At 47.5% G+C, this 12,960-nt stretch overlaps 5 protein-coding genes across 5 annotated transcripts; 3 read left to right on the top strand and 2 right to left on the bottom strand.

Annotated features, from left to right (window-relative positions):
• The first annotated feature begins 51 nt into the window (after positions 1-51).
• On the top strand, positions 52-1,280 carry LY89DRAFT_685182 (putative phosphoserine phosphatase). Its single transcript, XM_018215034.1, has 3 exons — positions 52-219; positions 322-950; positions 1,002-1,280. The coding sequence occupies exons 2-3, from the start codon at positions 323-325 to the stop codon at positions 1,172-1,174; spliced, it is 801 nt and encodes a 266-aa protein (XP_018070493.1). The 5' UTR covers positions 52-219; position 322; the 3' UTR covers positions 1,175-1,280.
• Positions 1,281-1,960: 680 nt separating this feature from the next.
• On the top strand, positions 1,961-3,290 carry LY89DRAFT_685181 (cytochrome c reductase iron-sulfur subunit). The gene is made up of 4 exons (XM_018215033.1): positions 1,961-2,477; positions 2,594-2,682; positions 2,732-2,882; positions 2,932-3,290. Exons 1-4 carry the CDS (start codon positions 2,195-2,197, stop codon positions 3,111-3,113), a joined length of 705 nt encoding a protein of 234 aa, XP_018070492.1. The 5' UTR covers positions 1,961-2,194; the 3' UTR covers positions 3,114-3,290.
• Positions 3,291-3,380: 90 nt separating this feature from the next.
• Positions 3,381-5,405, bottom strand: LY89DRAFT_782439 (T-complex protein 1). Its single transcript, XM_018222580.1, has 4 exons — positions 5,304-5,405; positions 5,206-5,253; positions 5,070-5,155; positions 3,381-5,019 (listed from the first exon to the last, which is right to left on the bottom strand). Exons 1-4 carry the CDS (start codon positions 5,344-5,346, stop codon positions 3,490-3,492), a joined length of 1,707 nt encoding a protein of 568 aa, XP_018070491.1. The 5' UTR covers positions 5,347-5,405; the 3' UTR covers positions 3,381-3,489.
• A 1,067-nt stretch (positions 5,406-6,472) lies between these two features.
• On the top strand, positions 6,473-8,202 carry LY89DRAFT_669679 (prolyl-tRNA synthetase-like protein; the record flags this gene model as incomplete). The annotated part of the gene is made up of 2 exons (XM_018213118.1): positions 6,473-6,897; positions 6,948-8,202. 2 exons carry the CDS (start codon positions 6,473-6,475, stop codon positions 8,200-8,202), a joined length of 1,680 nt encoding a protein of 559 aa, XP_018070490.1.
• A 290-nt stretch (positions 8,203-8,492) lies between these two features.
• Positions 8,493-12,826, bottom strand: LY89DRAFT_75381 (uncharacterized protein). Its single transcript, XM_018221293.1, has 6 exons — positions 12,041-12,826; positions 11,720-11,989; positions 10,675-11,664; positions 9,513-10,623; positions 9,263-9,464; positions 8,493-9,214 (listed from the first exon to the last, which is right to left on the bottom strand). The coding sequence occupies exons 1-6, from the start codon at positions 12,498-12,500 to the stop codon at positions 8,783-8,785; spliced, it is 3,465 nt and encodes a 1,154-aa protein (XP_018070489.1). The 5' UTR covers positions 12,501-12,826; the 3' UTR covers positions 8,493-8,782.
• Between the last annotated feature and the right edge of the window lie 134 nt (positions 12,827-12,960).

Here is a 12,960-nt window from a genome sequence, read left to right as displayed (position 1 = left end):
CTATGTCCCCGAATCTCGCTCTAATGGCTCACCGCTTTGGGTAGTGGGGCCCGCCGAGTATGAGTTTGACCCCTCCATCTGTCATTTCCCCAGTTTTTATATTTGCACATAGATTTATTTGTGTTCTTTACTACATCGTCACCATCTCTTTGATTTATAGTTTTTTTTAGACGAATTAGAATAGAGCATCCTCTCCTGTGGTTCATTGTCCAACTTCAGGTCAGTAAATTATCTGCCAATATGTCTCCGTCATTCGTGGACCAGAAGACGGCATTGAAGCTATCATACACCAGAATATATATATACTTATCAACCGCTCAGAATGGCCGCTTCTACCCTGCCTGCTATGAAGACGAATCCAAAGTATATCTTCTTCACCGACTTCGATGGGACAATCACCCAGCAAGATTCCAATGATTTCATGACCGATACTCTGGGTTACGGGGAGAAGTTGCGGAAGCAAGGCAATAAAGATGTCCTCGATGGGAAGATGACTTTCCGAGATTCGTTCCGCGAGATGCTGGATTCAGTCAAGACCCCTTTCGACCAATGTATAAAGATTCTCTGTGAGAACATCAAGCTCGACCCATACTTCAAAGAATTCTTTGACTACGCTCGACAGAACGGAATTCCCATCGTTGTTCTCAGCGGAGGTATGACTCCAATTGTCAGAGGTCTTTTGGTACACCTCTTGGGTGAAGATGCACATGAGATGCAGATTGTAAGCAACGATGTTGCGCCAAGGGATGGAAAGAGCATAAACGAAGAAGGAGGGTGGCAGATTGCCTACCACGATGATACCGGCTTTGGCCACGATAAAAGTCTTGAGATAAGACCATATGCCAATCTTCCAGAGAATGAGCGGCCAGTAATGTTCTACGCTGGTGACGGAGTTTCGGATTTCTCAGCAGCTAAAGAGACGGATCTTCTTTTTGCTAAGAAGGGTCGCGGTAAGCACGCCCCATGAACCATTGAGGCTCACTTTGCTGATAGCACGATAGATCTGATTACATACTGTATCAGAGGTGGTATGCCATTCACAATATTTGAAGACTGGTCTTCTATTCTGGCGACAGTTAAGGACATTGTGGATGGTAAAACAACAGTAAAAGAAGTTTCGGCTGCTGGCGTCAAGGAAGCCAAGGCCGATGGAATGGCAAATGGAAAAGCATAGAATCCACAATTGTTCTGATCATTTATAGACAATAGACCGCTTGATAGAGTATTAGAAAGTCATATGCCATGCTTTAGATGTTCTGATCGAACTCAGGGATGAAGCACTTTCATCTCGGGAAATTTTCAGCTCCAACTTCATGATAGAAACTTTGTGAAGCACTCAAACTAGCTAAGACATGTATTGGAGCAAAATTTCCTATCGCATGCTATCTTCACCATAATCTTAAGTATTTATACGTGGAAAATCTCCTCAAGAGTGTTGGATATGCATCCTTATTAGAATAGAACTCGGACATTTCAGACTTCTTGAATGTTGGTTCTGAGCATCGATTTCTTTCTCTCCAAAAGTAGTGAGACGAATGTCGGACAGGGACAAGTGGTTTGTGTCTGACTTGGATAATTGGAATATTGCCATCAAATTAGATTAGAACTAGATAACCGATGCAGAGCAAAATTTTCAAATTTACACAATGAAAAATAATCATACGTCTTGCTACTATAACAGTTTGTGCCAAGCAAGATGCAAGATTATTTGCAAATGGCAAACCTCTTGGAAAGCATCCTTCAAGGACAATGACACTGACTGGTCTAGAACATTTGCGACGATATGATTACTGATGCTTTATATCAATGGACCGGCTTGGCTACAAGATCTGATGGTAATGGAGAACCTAAACGTTCTTCCAGCTTAAGTTATGGTATGGTGTGATCTCTCTCAAGATGAACGATGAAGATCATCCCGAACGTGAGCAATAAGTGTAAAAGATACCAGTCGACAGCGAGCAACACCTAAGTATCAAGAAATGGTGGATGCTTAAGTAGAAAAATAGTTGGTATCGACTCTCTCATTGTACAAACGGGTGGGAGGCTCAAGTTACCTCCGGCTTCTTTTCACTGAGCTCCGACATTCAGCCAATCACATCGCTTGTAATCAAGTTCGCCTTCTTTTCCCGAACTCAAATTCCTCAGTTCATCCTCGTCCATCAACCTCAATTGACCACAACACTCCTCTCCCACGATGGCCTCCCTCTCACAGACCTCGCGCACGCTGTTGCGGACAGTCCCGCGTAGCTCAATTCCTTCGATGCCGGTCCGCGCCCTCTCTACATCTGCTGCAAAGCGTGATACAAGCTCGTTCGATTCGCCCTTCAAGGGCATGGGAAACGACAAGACTGCAAAGATCCCGGACTTCAGTCATTACAGGAGCAGCTCGGGTACCAACAGAAACCTGCTCTTCCAATACTTCATGGTCGGCACAATGGGAGCGTTGACGGCTGCTGGAGCAAAGGCTACCGTGCAAGGTATGTGACTAGAGCTGTCCGTATGCTATTTGGGGACACGGATTTGCATGGAATGTGCATTGGATGAACGAACAAGCTCAATTGGGAATATGGACTAATTTTCTGTTCTTCCGCAGATTTCCTGGTCAACATGTCTGCATCTGCAGACGTTTTGGCCATGGCTAAGGTCGAGGTCGACCTTTCAGCTATTCCTGAGGGCAAGAACGTATGTTATAGGACTCCATAATAGAGGACTAAGGTACTGATGATCTCAGGTTATCATCAAATGGCGAGGCAAGCCAGTTTTCATCCGCCACCGAACTGCCGATGAGATCAAGGAAGCCGAGAGCGTTAAGATTGAGACATTGCGGGATCCTCAAAAGGATGAGGACCGAGTCAAGAAGCCAGAATGGTTGATCATGCTTGGTTTGTGGTCTTGTTCATTGTTATGGTTGGTGACTGATCAGATGTACAGGTGTTTGTACTCATCTTGGATGTGTGCCCATTGGTGAAGCTGGTGACTTCGGAGGGTGGTTCTGCCCTTGCCACGGTTCTCATTACGATATCTCTGGACGTATACGAAAGGGACCAGCTCCATTGAACCTCGAGATCCCTGCATACGACTTCCCGGAGGACAACGCTCTAATCATTGGTTAAAGTGATGGTGTATATTGGGGAAGGGGTTTCTTTTGTTGGAGGGAGCAACATAGATGTGGTAGAGATCGCGGCTTTGTAGAAGATGTGGCCGCTGCCATTGTGTACAAAAGATCATCGAAATGCATTGCCAAACACGCCCTTTGTCGCAGATGCATGTGCTACAGTTAAACTTCTAGGAGACGGGTTGTATGTCTTTTAGTTCACTAATCAGTCAACTCCAGAAACTAGGAAGTTGTTTCAGCCAAGAAGGGAAGTGAAGAATGAAGACTAGATTATTTTGACTTCGACTACTCATGCTTGAGGTTATCATTTCTCTAGCATACCATGCATACATCTCTAGTCGACTATTTTACAAGCATTAGCTCGAAGTGCCTCATCAATGACCATGACCATCATCCTCCCCTCCACGTTGTTCGGGGTCTAGTCGAATCAACGTATCTATCCTCATGATAGAGATGCAAGCTTCTACAGCACTCTTCAACTGCCGAATCTTGCTCATGCTCGGCTCCAAGACACCGGCCTTGATTTCGTCTACCACCTTTCCTTTCGTCAGGTCCAAACCATAATTCTTATAATTCTTCTTCTTTGCAATGGTTTTCTCGTCCTCATTGGCATCGCCATCTTGAATGCGTTGTGATAAGGCATGTCTTGATCTAAGCTGTGCTACCAGCTCAGAAGAGTCCTTGGCAGCATTGACAGCGAGAGTCTTTGGGATGACAAGAAGAGATTGAGCAAACTCGCCAATGGCCAGTTGCTCTCGGGAACCAACTGTACCAGCAAACTCTTCAAGATAAATGTGAAGAGCTGTCTCGACGGCGCCACCACCAGGGACGATGCTACCACTTTCAAGGGTTCGCTTGACAGCACAAAGCGAATCGTGTACAGACCTCTCCATCTCATCAAGTTGGTAGTCGTTCGGTCCTCGGAGAATGATGGAAGCTGAAGTGTGGACTTTAGTGCCCTTGATTAGGATGCACTCATCATCCGAGATTCTCTCCTGCACAACTTCCTCGGCATGACCAAGGGATGAAGCGTCGAACTTTTCATCACCGTTGAGATCCGATAACGAGCTGATGAGAGTGGCACCGGTTGCTTTCGCGATTCTTCGTAGATCTTCCTTCTTGCATCTTCGTACAGCCATAGCTCCCTTCTCAATGAAAAGCTTCAGGCAGAGGTCGTCGATGCCCTTCGTCGTGAGAACAACGTTAGCTCCTGACTTGAGGATCATCTCCACTCTGTCCATCACAATACCAGCCTCTCGCTGTCTGATTTGTTCCAGTTGTTGTGGATCATCAATGGTGATGTGAACTCCCAATTTCATTCTCTCCTTCTGCAAATTCATGTCAAGAACAGCAATCTTGGCATCCGTAATTCTTGTCTTCATCGCCTGTGACGCAACTGTGCAATTTAACGCATAACCCTTCACCAGAATCGACTCCAGAGCTCCCTTCCCGTGTGCCTTGAGAATGTTGACCGCCTTGACTGGGTATTTAACCTCCTGTCTGTTGTTTGTTGACTTGACAGCTTGCATAGCGTCCACAACCATATTGGAAAAGAACTCGGAGTCGGATCCAATAATCTTGCTGGACATCGAAGTTTTCGCGATGTTGATTAGAGACTCCCGACCTAGTTGATCCACCTTGACGCTGATATTCTCGTGCATGTACTTGACAGCTTCCCGAAGAGCTAATCTGTAGCCGGTGATAATCGTGGTAGGATGTATTCGGTTCTTCATAAGCTCGTTTGCTCTCCTCAGAAGCTCTGCTGCAATGATAACCACAGACGTCGTTCCATCGCCCACCTCCTTGTCTTGTTGTTGTGCTAAATCGACTAAGATCTTTCCTGCAGGGTGCTCGACATCTAGTAAGCTCAGAATAGTCGCGCCATCGTTGGTAACAGTCACATCCTGCCATTTGTTAGCTTGGCCACCATTTTCGTTCAAGTGTTGAAGCCTACTCCAATATCGTCCACCATCATTTTGTCCAGACCGCTGGGACCAAAAGAGCTCTTCACCACATTTGCGATAGCCTGAGTGGCCAGTACTATTTATAAGTTTAGTTCACCTCCTTTCAAAGCTCTTTTCGAGTCTTACCATTTTGGTCACGAATATCTGAACCGCTGATTTTCTGGCCACCAAGGACTGCAACATGTTAGTCGCAGAAGATCAAAAGGAACCTGATAGCTTCTTACACAAAGTCCCGGCATTTCTAGGTTGTTCAAAGAGTGATCCCATTTTGTTGTGGTTGTATGAATTGCTGGTTATTGAGCTTGGGTTTGGATCGCGCCTGTAAAATAAATTTGGTCGACGCGCTTCCACGCTAGCGAGGCGTACGTACGAGTAGCCAAATTTGGCGCTACTTCCTAATCGTCGCTTCCTTCTTGCAGCAGTTGCATCTTCCCTGGTTGTTTGGACATTATCTGGAGCGCTTTGGAGATGACTATTTCCTTCGTTCTATCTGATGATTCTTTCCTATACATCACAACGTATGATCGTCGAGGCTACAAGACTATCTGCTTCTTGAATACATCAAGTCTTGAGACTCTGGGGTAGCCAGAGACAATGCTTCCGAGAGTAGGTTATCCAAAGGTACGTGTACTGGGATTTAATCTCTTGCTCTTAATGACAAGTTGATCAAACTTGGGGTCTGTCTTCTGCAACGAAATGGTCTTATCAAAAGTTTCTTCTTTATGTCTCTAAGATTCTCCTGTCGGTTCACTTGGTTGTTACTGTTCGTCGGTATTTATTTGTTATGCGTCTCTTACTTCGTGCATATCTGCTTTTAGCATCAACTAGAATTGTACAGTCAGTACTACCAGCGATCCCCCAGTTTTGCTAGAAGAGAGGAGAGGGTTGATTGTGTTGTCAAATTAATACACCAGCTTGGAAATAGCAATCTTATGTTTTAATAGAAGCCGTGACTTTGGATGCAGATTCAGATTGCGCGTTATCTGTCAACTACAGTGCTACAGTGTATCAGTTGGCGGCTTCGTGGCGAGTATAGGATCACGTCAACAATTGCCTGCAATGAACAAAAGAAGTTGAACTCATTCTTACTCTACCTACATCATTAACAAGAGCTCTGTGAATCGACAGCAAGCAGGAATGCCGGAGTTGAGCAGACTTATCGAACTCGAATATATCTCGGCGTGATAGTCATTTCCAGATGGTGAGTGGGTATCTAAGCTCAAGCCCCATTTGATAGCCCCACGACGAGGCTGAAGCTCGCTTAAAGCCCACGGGCCAAAATATACCCCTCCATTTTCGCGGGAGTCACAAATTGAGTCAACACCGTCTTCGAGGTGTCGAATCCCTCTCCCATAAATTGTTCACTTCAACCCTTCACAACCTACAAGCAATCATGGCGGACGCCCCAGCAGAACCATCCAAGAGCGCCCTCAAAAAGGCGGAAAAGCAAGCAAAGATGGCTGCAGACAAAGCTGCCAAAGCCGCAAAGCAAGCAACGCTCGCAGTTGTAGGAGGAAAGAAGGCGGACGACATAATCGGAATGACAGTTTCGAAGACTGAAAACTTCCCAGCATGGTACCAGGAGGTTGTTCTGAAGGCTGAGATGATTGAGTATTACACCGAGATCTCTGGTTTCTTCATCCTACGCCCAGCATCCATGTTCATCTGGAATACAATTCGCAAATGGTTTCAGGAGCGCATTGAGGCTATGGACGTAGAGGAGGCTAGCTTCCCTATGTTCTTATCCTCAAAATCTCTTGAAAAGGAGAAGGATCATGTCGAAGGTTTCGCTCCTGAGCTTGCTTGGGTCACCAAGGCGTTCGTTTTTACCCCTCCATTTCGCATGATACGATATTGACGCGTTATAGTGGTGATAAAGACCTCGAGGTCCCAGTCGCAGTCCGTCCTACCTCAGAAGCCGTTATGTACCCATACTACTCGAAATGGATTCGAAGTCACCGAGATCTTCCCCTCCGACTCAATCAATGGAACAGTGTCGTTCGTTGGGAGGCCAAACAGACAACTCCATTTCTCCGAGCTCGGGAATTTTTATGGCAGGAAGGGCATACTGCGCATCTGACTGAGGAGCTGGCTGGCGAAGAGGTTCTGCAGATTCTCGAGCTATATGCTGGTGTCTACGAGCAATTGCTTGCTGTCCCAGTTGTTCGCGGTCGCAAGACAGAAAAGGAGAAGTTCGCAGGAGGATACTATACAACTACGGTCGAGGGCTATATTCCATCCAATGGACGTGGTATCCAAGGTGCAACATCTCATTGTTTGGGCCAAAATTTCAGCAAGATGTTTGACATCACGGTCGAGGATCCTCATCCAAAGGGCGACGAGAAGGCTAAGCACATCCACGTTTGGCAAAACTCCTGGGGTCTCTCAACTCGTGTTATTGGCGTTATGGTCATGATCCATGGCGACGATAAGGGTCTGGTCCTCCCTCCCAGAATCTCAAAGATACAAGTGATCATGATCCCCGTTGGTATCACTAAGTCCACCGCTCCAGAAGACAAGGCCAGACATTACGACCAATTGGAAGAGATTAAGAGAACTCTGAAGAGCGCTGGTGTTAGAACCGACTATGATATCCGCGATGGATACACCCCAGCATGGAAGTTCAACGACTGGGAGCTGAAGGGTGTTCCTCTCCGTCTCGAATATGGACCCAAGGATGCCGCTAAGTCAGTTGTATCCTTCGCTCGTCGAGATACTGGCGAAAAGGGCACAATCGCCATCTCCGAGCTCTCTACAGAGGTCCCCAAGCTTCTCGAGACCATTCAGAGTGATCTGTACAATAAAGCTGAAGCTTCGTTCCGGTCACATCGTATTGAGATCACGGAGTGGGAAAAGGTTATTCCAGCTTTGGATGTGAAGAACGTGGTTCTGATTCCCCACTGCCTGAAAGAAAAGTGCGAAGACAAGATCAAGGACTTGACTACTGGCAACCAGGAGGAGACCGAGGGACCGGAGCAAATGAAAGCCCCCAGCATGGGTATGAAGAGCTTGTGTATCCCCTTCGACCAGCCAGCAGGCATTGTGAAGGGCGAGACCAAGTGCTTGAATCCCGAGTGTGAGGCTCTCGCTGAGTCATGGTGTATGTTTGGTAGGAGTTATTGAGTGGCGGAAGATTTATCGGCTGGATGGATGGAGTTGGGGGAAAAGTCTTGCAGACCGAGTGCGGATTGCCTGGATTGATGATTACCTTGATGAATGTATGTGGCACATTTCCTTGGCAGGATGAACATTGCAGGGAAAGGCTGAGATGAGCGAGCAAAGATACACCAGAACGGACAATCATAAAAAGATTCACATTAGGAAATTGTCAAAAGTCATCATGATCTATTAAGAAGGCCCCTGGCTAATGTAAAGCGTAGAGACATCCGCCCCTCCCTGAGATGCCAATCCGTCTAGAAGTGAATGAGAATCATGACTTTTGAGCCTCCCCGGTGTGTAATGAGCAGTCATCCGCGTCTTCGTTATCTTCATTGCCATGGTAATCCCCACTTCTTTACTCTACATTCGCGTGAAAAGTAGCAATCAAGACTCCTGTACCATGCAGCGAATGCTTTTGACCAGACGTATCTGGGCAGATGATGGGACAGAACCGCTCAAATGAAATCAGCTGAGTAGGAGAAGCCGCGGAACTCTTCTTGCATGGCTTGCGATAAGACTATAGAAATGAATCAGTAACGAGCTGTTATGTGACCGCGAATATTTGCTTACCAGATTGTACAGGAGTCAGCACGGGTGTAACGCTTGTGAATTCGGAGTCGAAATTACTGGTATCGGTTGCGCTAGATATTTGCGGCTGGAATGGTGGGGGGTATTCTTTCCTATAGACCATATCCCAGTTGATATTTCTAAAGAAAGGCTGGCTCATGATTTCCTGCGCATCAGTTGGGCCACTTCCTAAACGTTGGTCAGGTTCTCTTGTCAACAGCTTTTGCAATATCGAAACCGAGTCGCGAGGCATGTGTATTGGGTATAGTGGCTCATCGGCAAGAATAGCGTCGTAAATCTCGTCCTCGTCTTCACCTCTGAACGGTGATTGTTGTAGAAGCATTTGGTAGATTAGGACACCAAATGCCCACCAATCAACAGCTCTGCCATACTTCTTGTCCAGCAAGATCTACAATTGTTAGGATAGAATTATTACAATTTCCTTATGCAGACTTACCTCGGGAGCCATGAATTCAGGAGTACCACAGAACGTACTTGTGGTAGACCCATACCACATGTCTTCTTTGCAAAGACCATAATCACCGATCTTAATGTGACCATCTAGCGTCAACAAAATGTTGTCAAGCTTCAGATCACGATAGATAACGCCATTTTCATGGAAATACTTCAAAGCTAAGCAGACTTCCGCCGCATAGAATCTAGAAGGATTAGTACGATATAGACGAAATTACGGGGGAATAGCTTACTGAGCACGCTTCGTGCCAAATTGACCACGCTGAATGTGTAACATAAGATCTCCTCCACTGATGTATTCCATAACGAAATAGACTCTTGTCTCCGTCTGGAAACATGCATGAAGACTCAAAAGGAACGGGTGCCGCTCCTTGTTCGCAATAAGGAAAACTCTCTTCTCTGACCGAGTGCTCTCGACTTCATCGTTCTCTATGATGAACTCTTTCTTTAGCACCTTGATGGCATACAGTTGCTTTGATGCCTTTGTTTCTGCAAGCATGACCTTGCCGAAGTTGCCTTTCCCTAGAACAGCCAAGAAGTTAAAGTGATCCAAACCAATCCGCTTACCTGTGCCCGGCGTGTCTGCAGGTGGTGCAGCCTTGCGAGCAATCACAGCTGCAGATGGTGCTGCCGGCTCTGGCGCAATAGTTGGGGCAGATGGAACGGAGGAACTATAAGTGGCTGCTGTCGGAGATATTTGGGCCGGCTGCACTTGAGGTGTTGACATAGGCTGCTGTTGGTAGCCGCTGTTGACTTGTGCATATGCTGCCGGGTTGTAGGCTGGTTGCGTTGGCATCTGTGGCTTGGGTGGTGAACCGTAAGGCACATCTGGAGAGTGGTTATCATGCTGTGGAGCTCCATAACCAGAATTAGCAGGCACACGACCACTGGGATAGTCTGCGGATGCTCTCTGATATGGGTCTCTCGGATCTCTTTGCGTCGGGCTTCTTGGTCCACTCATTGCAGCCATTGCAGCCGCTGCAGCCGAAGACGACGCTGTTCGGTCCGGGCCCTGAGGTCTTTGGCTCTGGGGTGACATTTGACCTTGAGAATACATTGTCTTGGCAGCCTCGGTTGCCTCCATAGACGAGGGACCTCCATAAGACTGAGTCCTAGGAGGTCTACTTGGATCTGGACCATAAGCTGATGTAGGAGTAGTGGACTCGGATGGTGTTGAAGCCTTGGACTGTGGTCGCAAGGTACGTCCAGTCATGGTCGTTTGTGAAGTTTGGCGACGCTTCTGGGTTCGAATGCCGTCTAGAATCTGATTTGCTACGGCCATAGACATGCCACAGAAATCTGGCACAAGGTGCACACACGAAGAATGACAGGTGAGACCACATTCTGCATGGAATTAGTACCACTGAAAAGATTCGATACACAAGCTGTACTTACCTGAGCACTTTCTGCAATTCTTCTTTCCAAAAGGTAGGATATAACCGCAGTGGCAACACCAGTTCGCGCTCATATTCGAGAACTTCTCGAACCGATGTGGAATACGATGATTGATCTTTTCCTCGTCCGGATCTGTCTCTGCGTTTGACTTGCTGATACACTTGGTTACCACACTTGGATAACACTTTGTGTGGCAAGTATATTTGCAGTCTTCGCACTGCATACCGGCCGAGTACTTGAGAAAGTCGCCGCACAACGCACATCGCATGATGTTGTAGAATTGCTGTTGGACGAATTTGTGACCATACATCTCGTGAACTTCTTCCTTCCGTTGCCGGACAGCACCTTTTCGCCCAAGGCCCGTAGGGTCGTAATGCTTTCCTCCTCCACCTTGTTGTTTCGAAAAGCTGATAGTCAAGTGTATCGCGCCAGAAGGCTCGAGGGCGAACCAAGCATCAATTGGTTGTGGTGGGTTGTTCATACCTGCCCCAGGCATAGCTCCTCCGGGTTGTGCTCCCGTGCCAGCACTTCCAGGAGGTCCTCCAAATTGAGATTGGGTCGGGTTCATGTTGAATTGTGGTGGAGGTGCAGCAGGCATGTTGCCATTTGCCATACGATCTGCAGAAACCCATCCCGAGCTGTTGATTTCGGCCTCGATCTTTTTTCGTCTCATCTCTTCCACAATATCAGAAATACGGATCCACAATAGGCCAATGGGAGCTGCGTGGTCTGAAAGTTTGTCATAGACAGTAAGTTCAACCTCGTTTGCCTTCTCTACTGTTAGATTGTGATATTCGCTCTCCCATTTGTCCGTCCGTGTAGCTCGAGTTTTTGCTACCACATTGTCTTCGACTTTGATAGCCACAAAGGTGTCCGGTGCGCGTGAAAATCGACTTGTCGCTGCGTGGTCCACGTCTCGAACAGCATGTACTCGAACGGACAGAACACCAGTGAGGGGTTTCCGCATGTTGGGCGTATTGATACTATCATCTGCAAAGTCAAATTAGAGATTATAAACAGAAGACAGTCTGTCCAAAGTACTCACCATCTGGTGCATCTGCATTACTTTCCATATCAATGTGTAGATCTTCGTATCTCTTCAGTGCCTGTTTCAAAAGCTGGATCTTCTGCGTGCTTTCGACTCTGCGTCCAGCGGCATCTGCACGGCTCTTTCGGTCACCCTCCATTTGATATAGCTGAACCATCTTTTCGATACCCTTCAGGTACTGCTTCTCCACATTCAGCTTAAACTCCAACTGCGAGAGCATGAGCTGAATGCGGGGTCCAAGATGAGGGGTATCATATTTGATGAGGTCTACATGCTAGAGTCAGTCGATATTCAAGACCAAGAGCAAGCATCACTCACCAAGCTTCGTATAATTTGGTCGTGATTTTGGCATGCCTTGTTCAGGGCCCGGTGGTGCATAGGGGTGTCTGGGGGGCATCATAGTACCATGGCCACCGATTTCACTGTATTCTTGAGTTCCATATCCCCCACGGTCAGAGCCGGCATCCATATAACCTCCTCTGGAATCTTTTGGTGGCGGGGTAGGTGGAATGCCAGCACTCTGCGGCCTGCCTGGAGCCCCGCTCGATCCTAGATTCATGTCGTTCATGCCTTGACCCATCCTCCGCATCTGCAGCTCCTGCAGACGCTCTTCGAGATACTGAATGTTTCGACGACCCTCGCGGATCTGGAGGTCTATCCTCGACCGCACCTGCTCATTCTGTGTCTGCTGCCGCATCGAATTTGCGGCATTGAGCAAAGCCCTCTCGCGCTCGATCTTCTTGTAGACCGAGGTGAGGGCATCTTCGTCGTTGTTCATGATGGCGGTCACCGGCGCGTCGCTCACGCCACGAGGTGATGATGGGTGATTGTTATGGGGATCGTAGTTTGGTAGTTTGCAAAGGCGAAGTGGGGTTGTTTTCGATGCGGATGTGACCCAGAGGACGACTTGGCGAAGTCCTTCTCGCGACAACGATTATGCGACACAACTCGGCACTGGCTGGCCGGTCTCTGCGTCGAAAATCACACTCGTCCTCGTCGCCGTCGAGTCCTTCGAAGAATTATTATCTGCGGTTGCACACCGTACACGTGAGATGGTGCTGAGAATATCGGCATGTACCTACTCCGCCACGAACTAGCACCGGTGCTTGCTTGGGGAGTGAGACGAGGCGGCTGGCTCTGTGTGGAATACGGCAGATGCTCTGCGAGTGTGACTCTTCCGCGTATGTGAGAAGAACGTGAACATGGGAGGGCGAGGTGACAAATGTCAAATGTCCGTA

The sequence above is a fragment of the Mollisia scopiformis genome (assembly GCF_001500285.1).
Source record: "Mollisia scopiformis unplaced genomic scaffold LY89scaffold_13, whole genome shotgun sequence".
Lineage (NCBI taxonomy): Eukaryota > Fungi > Ascomycota > Leotiomycetes > Helotiales > Mollisiaceae > Mollisia > Mollisia scopiformis.
Note: the sequence above shows the minus strand (reverse complement) of the source record. Positions and strands in the feature narration are given on the sequence as shown.